A 14,985-nucleotide genomic window follows, 5' to 3' on the forward strand; every position below is an offset into this window, starting at 1 on the left:
AGATACGACAGGTACTTAGTAGAAAATAATATATTTTACAACGCGATAAGGACAACTTCGTTAACATTACAAAAATATACCTAACAATCTTCATCAACAGTAACGGTGCTCACTATACACATTTCAAACTTGACAATACCACTGTGATGCTTAAAATTGAACTATAATTTAAACGACTTAAGTATGACACACTTGTAAAAATACTCATTATCACAAATTTAAATTCATACATTTGTTGGTTTCGAGGAGACGCACTTTTTGTAGTGAGACTCGAATTCACTGGCCGTCAAGGAGACGTGATTGCAGAATTGGCAAAGGAATTTTTTTGACGGGCTTTTCCTGGTGGATCTTCTCTCCGGCACCGGGTCTCCGCAGTCGGAGGCGTGCGCCTTTGAGAAAATAGAACAGGTAAGAAGACGAATGGGGAAAAATCGGCATAGTTACCGCTAGTTCGTTGAGGGGGAACATTTTGTTACAGACGGGGCAAGGGCCCTCCTCGGGGGCTGCGGACGTGCTCGGCACAGGCGCCGCATGCTCCTTGGCTTTCGACTTCCCTTTGGGTTTGGCCCGGTCTTCGGGGCTTTTGTTGATGTTGGGGCGCTTTGTGGCCGGGCTTGAAGTGGGGGTGTACTCTACCTTTTGAGCGGCTTTTGTCATCACGCGTTTCTTCGATTCTGAAACTAAGATTTTTGGGTGGGGCGATTTATTTATTACTCAGCAAAATTTTCATATGACGTCACAGAGTTTTGGCAGGACAAGTTTTCTTAAAATAGATCTAAAATTTCGCAACGGTTCGTTCACGATGGTACTTCATTTCAATTTTATCTCGATTTATTTTTAATGGAAAAACAACTTTATTGCCTAAGTCTGGTGATCGAAATGATGAAGCTCTTCAATCTTCTGTTATCTAATCGGTTTAAGGAGGCTCGTAATTGATTAATGAGGACAACATTGTTATTGTTGAGGCCGCTGCACAAAAATAATTTATCAAATAAAATTTAAAACTTCTGATAATCACTCATCAAATTTTAGTATATAAATTAGCTGTTTAACATGCTAAAAATCTTGAAGACTCAGTTTCATAGATGCGGTCGTTATTCCCATTAATTTTTCAATTTTTGAATTCGAGGTTAGAATTACGTTTTAAGTATTATGCTGTTGAAAGTAAACTCTATACATTAAGGAAAAGAAGCCAACGATTAAGCCCCGCCCACCCATCCCTGTCTCAATTGTGATGAATTTTTCATTTATTGTCACTTCGAAGGACGGAGATTAATTACAAAATCCACATTTGTTTAGAAAAAGTTATAATTTTCAACTTATTCATTCAACAATTAAGGAAAACATTGGTCCAAAGTCGTTTCTACAGAACTTCCCTCGCACCTAAAGTACAATGAAACACAAACGTAGTCGTCTTTTCAGAACAAGAAACTTAAAACATATTTGTAATTGTAAATTTGTATAGGGGAATATCGATTTTGCAATTACGCTCCGCCCCTCGGTCTGACAACGAATGAAAAATTCATCACGATTGAGACCGAAACAGATGGGTGTGGCTTTTCTTTTGGTTTTCTTTGTATAACACGATTGCTTAGGAACACGTTTCACTCACTTCTTGGTTTTCGATTTTTTGGTTTTAAAATTTTTCGATTTTTTGACTTCTCGATTTCTCGATATTTTGATGTTTCGGTTTATCAATGTTTATTTTTTGAATTTTTCGATTTTTTGGCTTTTCGATTATCCAATTTTTTTGTTTCGATTTTTCAATTTTTTAAATTTTGGATTTTCGATTTCTTAATTTCTCGATTTTTTGGTGTTTCGATATCTCAATATTTATTTTTTTATTGTTCGGTGTTTCGATTTTTTGATTTCTCGGTTTTTCTATATTCGGCTTTTCGGTTTTCCAATTTTTCGATTTTTCAATTTTTGATTTCCCAATTTTTCGTCATTTCAGTTATGCAATTTTTCAATTTCCCGATTTTTCAGTTCTTTGATATTTCTATTTTCCAATTTTTGGAATTCTCAAATTTTTGACTTTTCATTTTTTTTTATTTTAGGATTTTTTGACGTATCGATTCAACATCTCGGTTTTTCGATTTTCAAATTTGTCGGCTTTTCGATATTTAGATTTCCCGATTTTTTGTTATGTTCTGATTGCTAGATCCTCCGATTTTTTAGACTTTTCGGATTTCGATTTATGAATTTTTGAAATTTTTCAATTTCTCGATTTTTTTAGTTTTTCAATTTGAATTTTGCATTTTCGATTTCTTGATTTCTGCTTTTTGATTTTAAATTTTTGAATTTTACAGTTTTTCGAGTTTTTGATGTTTCGATTTCTCGATTTTTTGGAATTTTTATTAAAAATTTGATTTTTCAATTTTTCGGTTTTAGAATTTGTTTTCATGTTTCGATTTTTTAAATCTTTCGTCTTTTTGATTTCTTGATGTTTCGATTGCTCGATCTTTCCATTTTTGGGTATTTGGATTTTTGATTTTTCGATTTTACGATTTTTTGATGTTTGGATCTTGATCTCGTTTTTTCGATTTTAAAAATTTGTCGACTTTTCGATTTTTAGATTAGTCGATTTTTGAATGTTTCGATTGGTGGATCCTTCGGTTTTCCGACTTTTCGGATTTCGATTATTTCAATTTTTTGAATTTTTAAATTTTTTGATTTTTCGATTTTTTTGATGTCACGATCTCTTGACATTCCAGTTTCTCATTTTTTTTTTAATTTTTAGACTTTTCAATCTTTCAGTTTTTCAATTTTGCGATCTTTAAAATTATTGATTTTTGGATTTTTCAGTTTTTCGATTCTTGAATTTTTCAATTTTTCGGTCTTTTAATTTTTTTGATATCTCACTATTTCAATATTTCGATGTTTCGACTTTTTGTTTTTCGGTTTTTCAATTTTTCGATTTTTAAAAATTTTTGATTTCCCAATTTTTCGTCGTTTCAGTTATGGAATTTTTCGATTTTTCGGCTTTTCGATTTTCCAATTTTTTTGTTTCGATTTTTCAATTTTTTAAATTTCGGATTTTCGAATTCTTAATTTCTCGATTTTTTGATGTTTCGATATATCAATATTTATTTTTTGAGTTTTTCGATTTTCCAATTTTTCGTTATTTTAGTTTTGGAATTTTTCAATTTCTCGATTTTTCAGTTTTTTATTTTGGATTTTCGTTTTCTTGATTTCTCGATATTTTTGTTTCGATTTCTCGATGTTTATTTTTTTATTGTTCGGTGTTTCGATTTTTTGATTTCTCGGTTTTTCTATATTTCGACTTTTCGGTTTTCCAATTTTTCGATGTTTCGATTTTTCAATTTTTGATTTCCCAATTTTTCGTCATTTCAGTTACGTAATTTTTCAATTTCCCGATTTTTCAGTCCTTCGATATTTCTATTTTCCAATTTTTGGAATTCTCAAATTTTTGACTTTTTATTTTTTTTTTATTTTAGGATTTTTTGATGTATCGATTCAACATCTCGGTTTTTCGATTTTTAAAATTTGTCGGCTTTTCGATATTTAGGTTTCCCGATTTTTTGTTGCGTTCTGATTGCTAGATCCTCCGATTTTTTAGATTTTTCGGATTTCGATTTATGAATTGTTGAAATTTTTCAATTTCTGGACTTTTTTAATTTTTCGATTATTTAAATTTTGCATTTTCGATTTCTTGATATTGTCACGTATTGTAATGTGACAATATCTGTTTTTTGATTTTAAATTTTAGATTTTTGAATTTTTCAGTTCTTCGATTTTTTGATGTTTCGATTTCTCAATTTTTCCATTCTTCAATTTGTCGGCTTTTAGATATTTAGATTTCCCGATTTTTTGTTGTGTTCTGATTGCTAGATCCTTTGATTTTTTAGACTTTTCGGATTTCGATTTATGAATTTTTGAAAATTTTCAATTTCTCTATGTTTTTAGTTTTTCAATTTGAATTTTACATTTTCGATTTCTTGATTTCTACTTTTTGATTTTAAATTTTAGATTTTTGAATTTTACAGTTTTTCGAGTTTTTAATGTTTCGATTTCTCAATTTTTCGATTCTTCAATTTTTCTGTTTTAATTTTTCAGGTTTTAATTTTTAGATTTTTCGATTTCTCGATTTTTCTATTTTTCAATTTTTCAATTTTTCGATTTTTAAAATTTGTCGGCTATCGATTTTTAGACTTCTCGATTTTTTGGAATTTTTAAAAATTTGGTTTTGCAATTTTTCGGTTTTAGAATTTGTTTTCATGTTTCGATTTTTTAAATCTTTCGTCTTTTCGATTTCTTGATCATTTCGATTGCTCGATCTTTCCATTTTTGGGTATTTGGATTTTTGATTTTTCGATTTTACGATTTTTTGATGTTTGGATCTTGATCTCGTTTTTTCGATTTTAAAAATTTGTCGACTTTTCGATTTTTAGATTAGTCGATTTTTGAATGTTTCGATTGGTGGATCCTTCGGTTTTCCGACTTTTCGGATTTAGATTATTTCAATTTTTTGAATTTTTAAATTTTTTGATTTTTCGATTTTTTTGATGTCACGATCTCTTGACATTTCAGTTTCTCATTTTTTTAAAACGTTTAGACTTTTCGATCTTTCGGTTTTTCAATTTTTCGATCTTCAAAATTTTGATTTTTGGATTTTTCAGTTTTTCGATTCTTGAATTTTTAAATTTTTCGGTGTTTTAATTTTTTGATATCTCAATATTTCAATATTTCGATTTTTTGTTTTTCGGTTTTCCTATATTTTGCTTTTCGATTTTTCAATTTTTCGATTTTTAACAATTTTTGATTTCCCAATTTTCGTCGTTTCAGTTATGGAATTTTTGGATTTTTCGATTTTTCAATTTTCGATTCCCAATTTTGGTTATTTCAGTTTTGGGATTTTTCAATTTCCCGATTTTTCAATTTTTTAAATTTTGGATTTTCGTTTTCTTGATTTCTCGATATTCTTATGTTTCAATTTCTCAATGTTAATTTTTTTATTGTTCGGTGATTCTTTGATTTCTCGGTTTTTCTATATTTCGGCTTTTCGGTTTTTCAATTTTTCGATTTTTCAATTTTTGATTTCCCAATTTTTGATTTCCCAATTTTTTGTCATTTCAGTTATGTAATTTTTCAATTTTTCGATTTTTCAGACCTTCGATATTTCTATTTTCCAATTTTTGGAATTTTCAAATTTTTGACTGTCCATTTTTTTTTATTTTAGGATTTTTTGATGTTTCGATTCAACATCTCGGTTTTTTGATTTTTAAAATTTGTCGACTTTTCGATATTTAGATTTCCCGATTTTTTTGTTGTGTTGTGATTGCTTCGATTTTTTAGACTTTTCGGATTTCGATTTGTGAATTTTTGAAAATTTTCAATTTCTCGATTTTTTTAATTTTTCAATTATTTAAATTTTGGATTTTCCATTTCTTGATTTCTGTTTTTCGATTTTAAATTTTTCAGTTTTTCGACTTTTTGATGTTTCGATTTTTCAATTTTTCCATGTTTTAAATTTTAGATTTTTCAATGTTTCAGTTCCTCGATTTTCTATTTTTCAATTTTTGGAATTTTAAAATTTTTCGATTTTTAAAATTTCTCGGCTATCGATTTTTAAATTTCTCGATTTTTGAAGTTTTCGATATTTCTCAATTTTTTGGAATTTTTAAAAATTTGATTTTTCAATTTTAGAATTTGTTTTCATGTTTCGATTTTTTGACATCTCGTACTTTCGATTTTTTAAATCTTTAGCCTTTTCGATTTCTCGATTTTAAAAATTCATAAATTTTCAATTTTTCGATATATATTTTGATTTTCGATTTCTTGATGTTTCGATTGCTCGATCTTTCGATGTTTCAGTATTTGGATTTTTGATTTTTAGATTTTACTATTTTTTTATGTTTGGATCTTGATATCTCGTTTTTTCGATTTTAAAAATTTGTCGACTTTTAGATTTTTAGATTAGTCGATTTTTGAATGTTTCGATTGGTGAATCCTCCGGTTTTTCGACTTTTCAGATTTCGATTTTTCAATTTTTGGAATTTTAAAATTTTTTGATTTTTCGATTTTTTTAATGTTTCGATCTCTTGACATTTCAGTTTTTAATTTTTTTTTTAATTTCAGACTTTTCCATCTCCGGATTTCGATCTTTTGGTTTTTCAATTTTTCGATTTTTAAAATTTTTTGATATCACATTATTTCAATATTTCAATGTTTCAATTTTTGGATTGTTCGGATTTCTCGATATTTCCACTTTTCAATTTTTCGATGTTTCAATACTGCGATTTTTGAATTTTCAATTTTTTGATTTTTTGATGTTTCGATCTGACATCTCGGTTTTTTCGATTTTAAAAATTTGACGACTTTTCGACTTTAGATTATTAGATTTTTTGATGTCTCGATTGCCAGATCCTTCAGTTTTTCCACTTTTCAATTTTTGGAATCTTTAAATTTTTCGATTTTTTGACATTTCAATCTTTTGACATTAAATTTTCTCGATTTTGCAAGTTTTCAGTTTCTCAAATTTTCAGCACTTCAATTTTGTGAATATTTCGATTTTTCAAAATTTCGCTTTTGGGATTTTTCAACTCAATTTTTGAAAATTTAAAATTGTTTGATGTTTCGAGCTCTCGACATTTCAGTTTTTCATTTTGTGACTTTTCGATCTTCGGATTGCGATCTTTCGGTTTTTCAATTTTTCGATCTTTAAAATTTTTGATTTTTGGATTTTTCAGTTTTTCGATTCTTGAAATTTTCAATTTTTCGGTTTTTAAAATTTTTTGATATCTCAATATTTCGATGCCTCAATACTGCGATTTTTGATTTTTCAATTTTTCGATTTTACGATTTTTTCATGTTTCAATCTTTCGACATTTGGATTTATCGATTTTGCAAGTTTTCAATTTCTCAAATTTTCAACATTTCAATTTTGGGAATATTTCGATTTTTCTAAATTTAGCTTTTGGGATTTTTCAATACATCGTTCGATTCTTCGATTTTTAAAATTTTCCGATTTTAATTCTTTTTAAATTGCGAATTTTCAATTTCTCTATTCTTGTTTTTCGTTTTTTTAATTTTTAAATTTTAAATTATTTAATTTTCCAGTTTTCAGATTTTTTGACGATTCGATTTTTCTAGTTTGCAATTTTTCGATTCTTCAATTTTTACATATTTTAGAGATAAGAATTATGTTGTTGAAAATAAACTCTACACATTAAGAAAAAGAAGCCAATGATTAAGTAAGTAATAAAAAAAAAATCCGGGACGGCAGACAAACGGACAGACAGACAGACAGACGGAAACGAGAGACCAATTTTTTCGTACTCTAGGGGTAATGAAAGGTCGCGAAGTAAAAATCATCAGAATTGAGATAGGGCGGGTGGGCGGGGCTTATATTTTGCCTTAGAAGAAACTTAGAACACGGTTAAAATGGTAGTTTTTGCAAGGAAATATGGATTTTGCAATTATGGGGCGGAGCCTAATTGCAAAATCGATATTTCCTTATACAAATTTTCCATTTTAAACATGTTTCAAGTTTCACGTTGTGAAAAGAAATCTACACATATTCAAACAAAAAGGCAAAATGTAAGCCCGCCCACCCGCCCTATCTCAATTGTGATGATTTTTTTTATTCGCCGTTAACCAAACTGCAAAATAGTTATTTCTTGACAAGAAATCAAAAACATGTTTATGAGTATCGTGTTGTCTAAGAATACAGTGTATATTAAGAAAAAAAGGCAAAATATAAACCCCGCCCACCCACCCCATCTCGATTGTGATGGATTTTTTTTTATTCTTAGAAACTTAACATACGTTTAAAATGGTAAATTTTTGTAAGAAAATATGGATTTTGCAATTAGGCTCCGCCCCTTTGGCTCTCGACCATTAAAAAAAATCATCACAATTGAGATGGGGTGGGTGGGCGGGGCTTATCCGTTTCAATAATAAAATACCGAAAATATCAAATGGTGAATTCGAGGTTAGAATCATGTTTTAAGTATTATGTCGTTGAAAATAAACTCTACATTAAAGTCAATGTCAATGTCAAATTTCAAATTGAACATGACAATGTGTCAGTGGTACCAACTTACGAAGAAAATGAATTACCCACTAGATATCAACCATTAATGAAAGCCCTTTTCCAACGCAAAAGATTGGAAAAAATTAGAATCAAAATTAAGCGGGAATTTTTACACCAATAAAAACTTTCATTAAGAAAGCAGAGCCACCTCATCACGACTTTAGAAAATAATTACTGGAACACGAGGCTTGTAATTCTATAAATTATTCAATCAATTTGACACGTACTCATCGAAAAACCGACTTTTTGACCAATTGAAATTAAATTCAAGATTGGAGAACAAATCAAATTAGTACCTTCTTTGCTCCCTTTTCTCCCTCTACCTCTCCCTCTCATGGGCAACGGGGGCGACACCCTCTCCCTAACAAAGGTCTCATCGTCGTCCCTGTTTTCCGCAACGGAACTGTCCTCGAAAATACGTTCTTGTTCGAGAATGTCCGCACTGGGCAAAGTTTTTTCCACCTCTTTTGACTGCTGCTGTCCCGTTTCCTCTTTTTCTTCCGTTATTTCGTCCGATTCGGTCCACTTCAGCTCTGACGTGGCTTGGGTGTAAGGGACAAACGGAGATTCATAAGGCATGTTTTCGAACGGATCTTCGCTCTTGTTTTTTTTTTGCGAAAACGAATCGCTCTCACCATCCCTCGTTTCCGTATAGATTTTCCTCTTAGATTGTCGCCCCGAGCGACTAATGTAGATTTCCTGCTCCGGCAAGTTGGGCATTTCTTCCTGGATAATTTTCTTAGGCGAGATGACTGAAGGTATGGGGGCCCTGCGCAGACTCTTCCGCGCCTGTCTCGCTTGCAACTCTTTGATTGCATCAATATGAAAAGCGAGTTGTTTGACCCGCTCTCGAAGACTAGCTGTGGGGTCAACTGCATCGTCGAACATGGGTGGGTGGTACACGATATCCAGAATCATGGTGGGCTTGGTGTCTTCCTCGGTGAAGAAGCACACCGTCGACGTGGCGGGAACCTGCCCCGGCGACTTCGCCCCCTTGCTCCATTGCTTCGGCGAGAAGGGTATGTCGTCGCGAGCGGCACTCGTGCCGGGCTTCGCCGCTCTCTTCAGGATTTCCTCGGCTTGGCGATTAGCCTCTCGTTTTTGTTCCTCTAAACTTGCCGACAGTTTCGAGTTATCAATAGCTTCCTGCAACTCCTGCGTTTCTTTCGCCGTTAGTTCTTCATCTGTGGGCTGCTTTTTACCTGACAACGTGCGAAATTCAAACGTTTGGGGAAAACTCGGCGCGGGACTTACTCAAGTACTCCTTAAAATTATCCTGGAAAGCCATCGGGGCGGCGCGAAACCAACATAAAAATCATCACACAAAAAGTACGAAAAACGCTTGGGTTTTTTTAAGCGCTAAAAATCCATTTGCAAAACATTCGTTTTTAGAGGTTAAGACGGTTAAGAGTGGAGTTTTTTGACAGTTGACAGCTAATAGCGGGAGGTTTTTGTTTATGTTGGGCGAAATTAAAAGTGGGGGGTGTCTTTCGGGGGTAAGCTGGCTAAAATTGAGCCAATTTTTCGACAAGTGGTTTTTCTTGAAGAACGGGACAAAACAAAAATTTTGGCGAAACGCAACTTCTAGCCGCCAATGCAGCGTCAAGCGTCAACTGTCGAATATCAAATCATAGATTAATGTAGATGCGACATAGAGGCTGATTTTGCAAAACCACCCTTATTGACATTGGAAATCGTAATAACCCAAAGGATTTTTTTTTCGGGAAAACGTTTTGGAAACACTCTTCTATTTTGTATGATTTTTTTTTATGTTTTTAGTGACAATTTTTGTGGTTGTTTTCGATACACTGTATGATATTAACAGTGAGAAAAAAAAATAAAAAATCAAAATAATCGAAAAATCGAAACCTTAAAAAATCGTAAAACCGAAACATTGAAAAATCGAAATATCGAAGAACTGAAAATCGAAAAAATGTAAAATTTAAAAATCGAATAAAGAAAAATCGAAACTCCCAAATTTAAAATCTCGATAAATCGAGAAATCAAAAACCTTAAAAATTCGAAAAATTGAAAAATCGAGAGATCGAAAGATCCAAAGAACGAGAAATCGAAAAGTGATGAAGTCGAAAAATCGAAAAATAGAGAAATCGACAAACTAAAAGTGAAAAATTGGAAAAGCGGAAAAATCAAAAACGAAAAAATAGAAAACTGGAAAAAGTGAGAAACCGAAATAGGCCAAAATAAAAAATTGAATAACTGATAAACCGAAAACCTAAACAATCAAATCTCGATAAATCGGGAATGAAAAATTAACAAATCGAAAAACTGAAAAATAGAACATCGAAAAATAGAAAGGTTAAGAAATACTGAAAAATTAAAATATCAAAAGATTGAAAAATCCAAAATTTAAAAATCCAAAAATTGAAAAATCGAAAAAGTAGAAAGGCAGACACATCGAAAAACCCAGAAGTCAAAAATAGAAAAGCCGAAGAATTGAAATATTGAAAAATCCTAAAACTGAAATATCTAAAAACTGAAAAATCGAAAAATCAAAAAAGTGAAGTCGAAAAATAGAAACCTTAAAAAATCGAAAAATTGAAAAATCAAAAACCTGAAAAATCAAAAAATTAAAGAATTGAAGAACAGGAAAATCGAAACATTTGAAGGTCACGAAATGGGAAAATCAAAACATCGATCAATTGAAAAATCGAAAAATTGAGGGTTTTTTAAAAGTCATATTTGAAAAATTAAAAAATCGAAAATTTGACAAAATGACAATTGAAAAACAGAAAATCTAAAACCGGGAAGTCGAAAAATCAAAAGATTAAGAAATCGAAAAATTTGAAAACTCGAAAAATTGAAAAATCGAAAAAGTAAAAAGGTAGACACATCGAAAATCCAGAAGTCAAAAATGGAAAAGTCGAAGAACAGAAATATTGACAAGTCCCAAAACTGAAATATCGAAAAACTGAAAAATGAAAGTATTATTGACGAATCGAAAAACTGAAAAATCCCAAAACTGAAATGTCCAAAAATTGGAAAATTAAAAAATTGAAAAAGTCAGAAATCGAAAAATCAAAAAAGTCAAGTTGAAAAATCGAAACCTGAAAAAATAGAAAAACTGAAAAACCAAAAAACCTGAAAAATCAATTAATTGAAAAATCGGCAAATAAAGGGTTTATAAAAGTCAAAAATTGAAAATTTGAGAGTTTATGAAAGTTAAATTTGAAAAATTAAAAAATCGAAAATTTGACAAAATGACAATTGAACAGAAAATCTAAAACCAGGAAGTCCAAAAATCGAAAGTTTGAGAAATATTGAAAAATTAAAATATCAGAAGATTGGAAAATCTAAAATTTAGAAAGCCAAAAATTGAAAAATCGAAAAAGTAAAAAGGTCGACCCATCGAAAAATCCAGAAGTCAAAAATAGAAAAGCCGAAGAATTGAAATATTGAAAAATCCTAAAACTGAAATATCGAAAAACTGAAAAATGAAAGAAAAACTAAAAATGGGATACTAAATCGGGAAATCAAAACATTGAAAAATCAAAGAATTTAAAAGGACAATTGAAAACAGAAAATATAAAACCGGGAAGTCGAAAAATCGAAAGATTAAGCAATCGAAAAATTGAGAAATCGAAAAAGTAAAAAAATCGACACATCGTAAACTCCAGAAGCCAAAAATCGAAAAGTCGAAGAATCAAAATATTGAAAAATCCCAAAACTGAAAAATGAAAGAAAAACTGAAAAATGGAAAACCTGAAAACGCCGAAACCCAAAATATCCAAAAACTGAGAACCTAAAAAGTCGAAAAATTGACCAATAGAAAAATCCAAAAAGTGGAGTCGAAAAATTGAAACCTTAAAAAAAATAAAAAATAAAAAATCAAAAACCTGAAAAATCGAAAAATTAAAAAATTGAAGAACAGGAAAATCGAAACACTCGAAGGTCAAGAAATGGGGAAATCAAAACATCGATTAATTGAAAAATCGAAAAATTGGGAGTTTATAAAAGTCAAATTTGAAAAATTAAAAAATCGAAAATTTGACAAAATGACAATTGAAAAACAGAAAATCTTAAACCGGGAAGTCGAAAAATCAAAAGATTAAGAAATGGAAACATTTGAAAAATCGAAAACTTGAAAAATTGAAATATCGAAGAACTGAAATGAAAAATCGAGAAATCGAAAAATCTAAAATTTAAAAATCGAAAAGTCGAAGAATCGAAATATTGAAAAATCCCAAAACTGAAAAATGAAAGAAAAACTAAAAATGGGATACTAAATCGGGAAATCAAAACATTGAAAAATCAAAAAATTTAAAACGACAATTGAAAACAGAAAATCTAAAACCGGGAAGTCGAAAAATCGAAAGATCAAGCAATCGAAAAATTGAAAAATCGAAAAAGTAAAAAAATCGACACATCGTAAACTCCAGAAGCCAAAAATTGAAAAGTCGAAGAATCAAAGTATTGAAAAATCCCAAAACTGAAAAATGAAACAAAAACTGAAAAATGGAAAACCTGAAAACTCCGAAAACTGAAATATCCAAAAACTGAGAACCTAAAAAGTCGAAAAATTGAGCAACCGAAAAATCCAAAATTTGAAAAAACGACAATTGAAAAAAAAGAACATCTAAAACTAGGAACTCGAGAAATCGAAAGATTAAGAAATATTTAAAAATTAAAATATCAAAAGATTGAAAAATGTAAAATTTAAAAATCCAAAAATTGAAAAATCGAAAAATTGAGGGTTTATGAACGTTAAATTTGAAAAATTAAAAAACCGAGAAATCGAAAAATCAAAAGATCAATAAATCTTGGAGTCGAAAAGTCGAACAATTGAGAAACCGAAATGGGTCAAAATCGAAAAATCGAAAAGTTAAAAATTGAACAATTTATAAATCGAGAAATTGACAATCAAAATATCGAAAAATCCAAAACTTGATAAATCGAGAAATCAAAAAACTTAAAAATTCGAAAAATTGAAAAATCGGGAGATTGAAAGATCCAAAGAACGAGAAATCGAAAAGTGATGAAGTCGAAAAATCGAAAAATAGAGAAATCGACAAACTAAAAGTTAAAAGTTGAAAAATTGAAAAAGCGGAAAAATCAAAAAACGAAAAAATGGAAAACTGGAAAAACTGAGAAACCGAAATAGGCCAAAATAAAAAACTGAAAAACTGATAAATCGAAAACCTGAACAATCAAATCTCGATAAATCGGGAATGAAAAATTAACAAATCGAAAAACTGAAAAATGGAACATCGAAAAATAGAAAGATTAAGAAATACTGAAAAATTAAAATATCAAAAGATTGAAAAATCCAAAATTTAAAAATCCACAAATTGAAAAATCTAAAAAGTAAAAAGGTAGACACATCGAAAAACCCAGAAGTCAAAAATAGAAAAGTCGAAGAATTGAAAATAAATATTGAAAAATCCTAAAACTGAAATATCTAAAAACTGAAAAATCGAAAAATCAAAAAAGTGAAATTTAAAAATAGAAACCTTAAAAAATCGAAAAATTGAAAAATCAAAAACCTGAAAAATCCAAAAATTAAAGAATTGAAGAACAGGAAAATCGAAACACTCGAAGGTCAAAAAATGGGAAAATCAAAACATCGATTAATTGAAAAATCGAAAAATTGAGAGTTCATAAAAGTCAAATTTGAAAAATTAAAAAATCAAAAATTTTACAAAATGACAATTAAAAAACAGAAAATCTTAAAACGGGAAGTCGAAAAATCAAAAGATTAAGAAATCGAAAAATTTGAAAACTCGAAAAATTGAAAAATCGAAAAAGTAAAAAGGTAGACACATCGAAAATCCAGAAGTCAAAAATGGAAGTCGAAGAACAGAAATATTGACAAGTCCCAAAACTGAAATATCCAAAAACTGAAAAATGAAAGAAAAATTGACGAATCGAAAAACTGAAAAGTCCCAAAACTGAAATGTCCAAAAACTGGAAAATTAAAAAATTGAAAAAGTCAGAAATCGAAAAATCAAAAAAGTGAAGTTGAAAAATCGAAACCTGAAAAAATAGAAAAACTGAAAAACCAAAAAACCTGAAAAATCAATTAATTGAAAAATCGGCAAATAAAGGGTTTATAAAAGTCAAAAATTGAAAATTTGAGAGTTTATGAAAGTTAAATTTGAAAAATTAAAAAATCGAAAATTTGACAAAATGACAATTGAACAGAAAATCTAAAACCAGGAAGTCCAAAAATCGAAAGTTTGAGAAATATTGAAAAATTAAAATATCAGAAGATTGGAAAATCTAAAATTTAGAAAGCCAAAAATTGAAAAATCGAAAAAGTAAAAAGGTCGACCCATCGAAAAATCCAGAAGTCAAAAATAGAAAAGCCGAAGAATTGAAATATTGAAAAATCCTAAAACTGAAATATCGAAAAACTGAAAAATGAAAGAAAAACTAAAAATGGGATACTAAATCGGGAAATCAAAACATTGAAAAATCAAAGAATTTAAAAGGACAATTGAAAACAGAAAATCTAAAACCGGGAAGTCGAAAAATCGGAAAGATTAAGCAATCGAAAAATTGAGAAATCGAAAAAGTAAAAAAATCGACACATTGTAAACTCCAGAAGCCAAAAATCGAAAAGTCGAAGAATCAAAATATTGAAAAATCTCAAAACTGAAAAATGAAAGAAAAACTGAAAAATGGAAAACCTGAAAATGCCGAAAACCAAAATATCCAAAAACTGAGAACCTAAAAAGTCGAAAAATTGAGCAATAGAAAAATCTAAAAAGTGAAGTAGAATAATTGAAACCTTAACAAACTTAAAAAATCAAAAATCAAAAACCTGAAAAATCGAAAAATTAAAGAACTTAAGAACAGGAGTATCGAAATCCTCGAAAGTCAAGAAATGGGAAAATTAAAACATCGATTAATTGAAAAATCGAAAAATTGACAGTTTATAAAATGTCAAATTTGAAAAATTGAAAAATCGA

General features: G+C 29.7%; 1 protein-coding gene across 2 annotated transcripts; it reads right to left on the reverse strand.

Annotated features, from left to right (window-relative positions):
• Positions 1-12: 12 nt before the first annotated feature.
• Positions 13-9,676, reverse strand: LOC135126222 (uncharacterized). 2 transcript variants are annotated; one of them, XM_064052095.1, is made up of 4 exons: positions 9,311-9,676; positions 8,353-9,258; positions 445-674; positions 13-389 (listed from the first exon to the last, which is right to left on the reverse strand). In XM_064052095.1, the coding sequence occupies exons 1-4, from the start codon at positions 9,342-9,344 to the stop codon at positions 225-227; spliced, it is 1,335 nt and encodes a 444-aa protein (XP_063908165.1). In that variant the 5' UTR covers positions 9,345-9,676; the 3' UTR covers positions 13-224. The 2 variants fall into 2 exon arrangements, with proteins under 2 accessions (XP_063908165.1, XP_063908164.1); XM_064052094.1 differs by having other exon boundaries at positions 445-680; positions 9,311-9,675.
• Between the last annotated feature and the right edge of the window lie 5,309 nt (positions 9,677-14,985).

Source organism: Zophobas morio, unplaced genomic scaffold (genome assembly GCF_036711695.1).
Source record: "Zophobas morio isolate AGI-343-1 ecotype UQ-CSIRO unplaced genomic scaffold, CSIRO_AGI_Zmor_V1 ptg000010l, whole genome shotgun sequence".
Lineage (NCBI taxonomy): Eukaryota > Metazoa > Arthropoda > Insecta > Coleoptera > Tenebrionidae > Zophobas > Zophobas morio.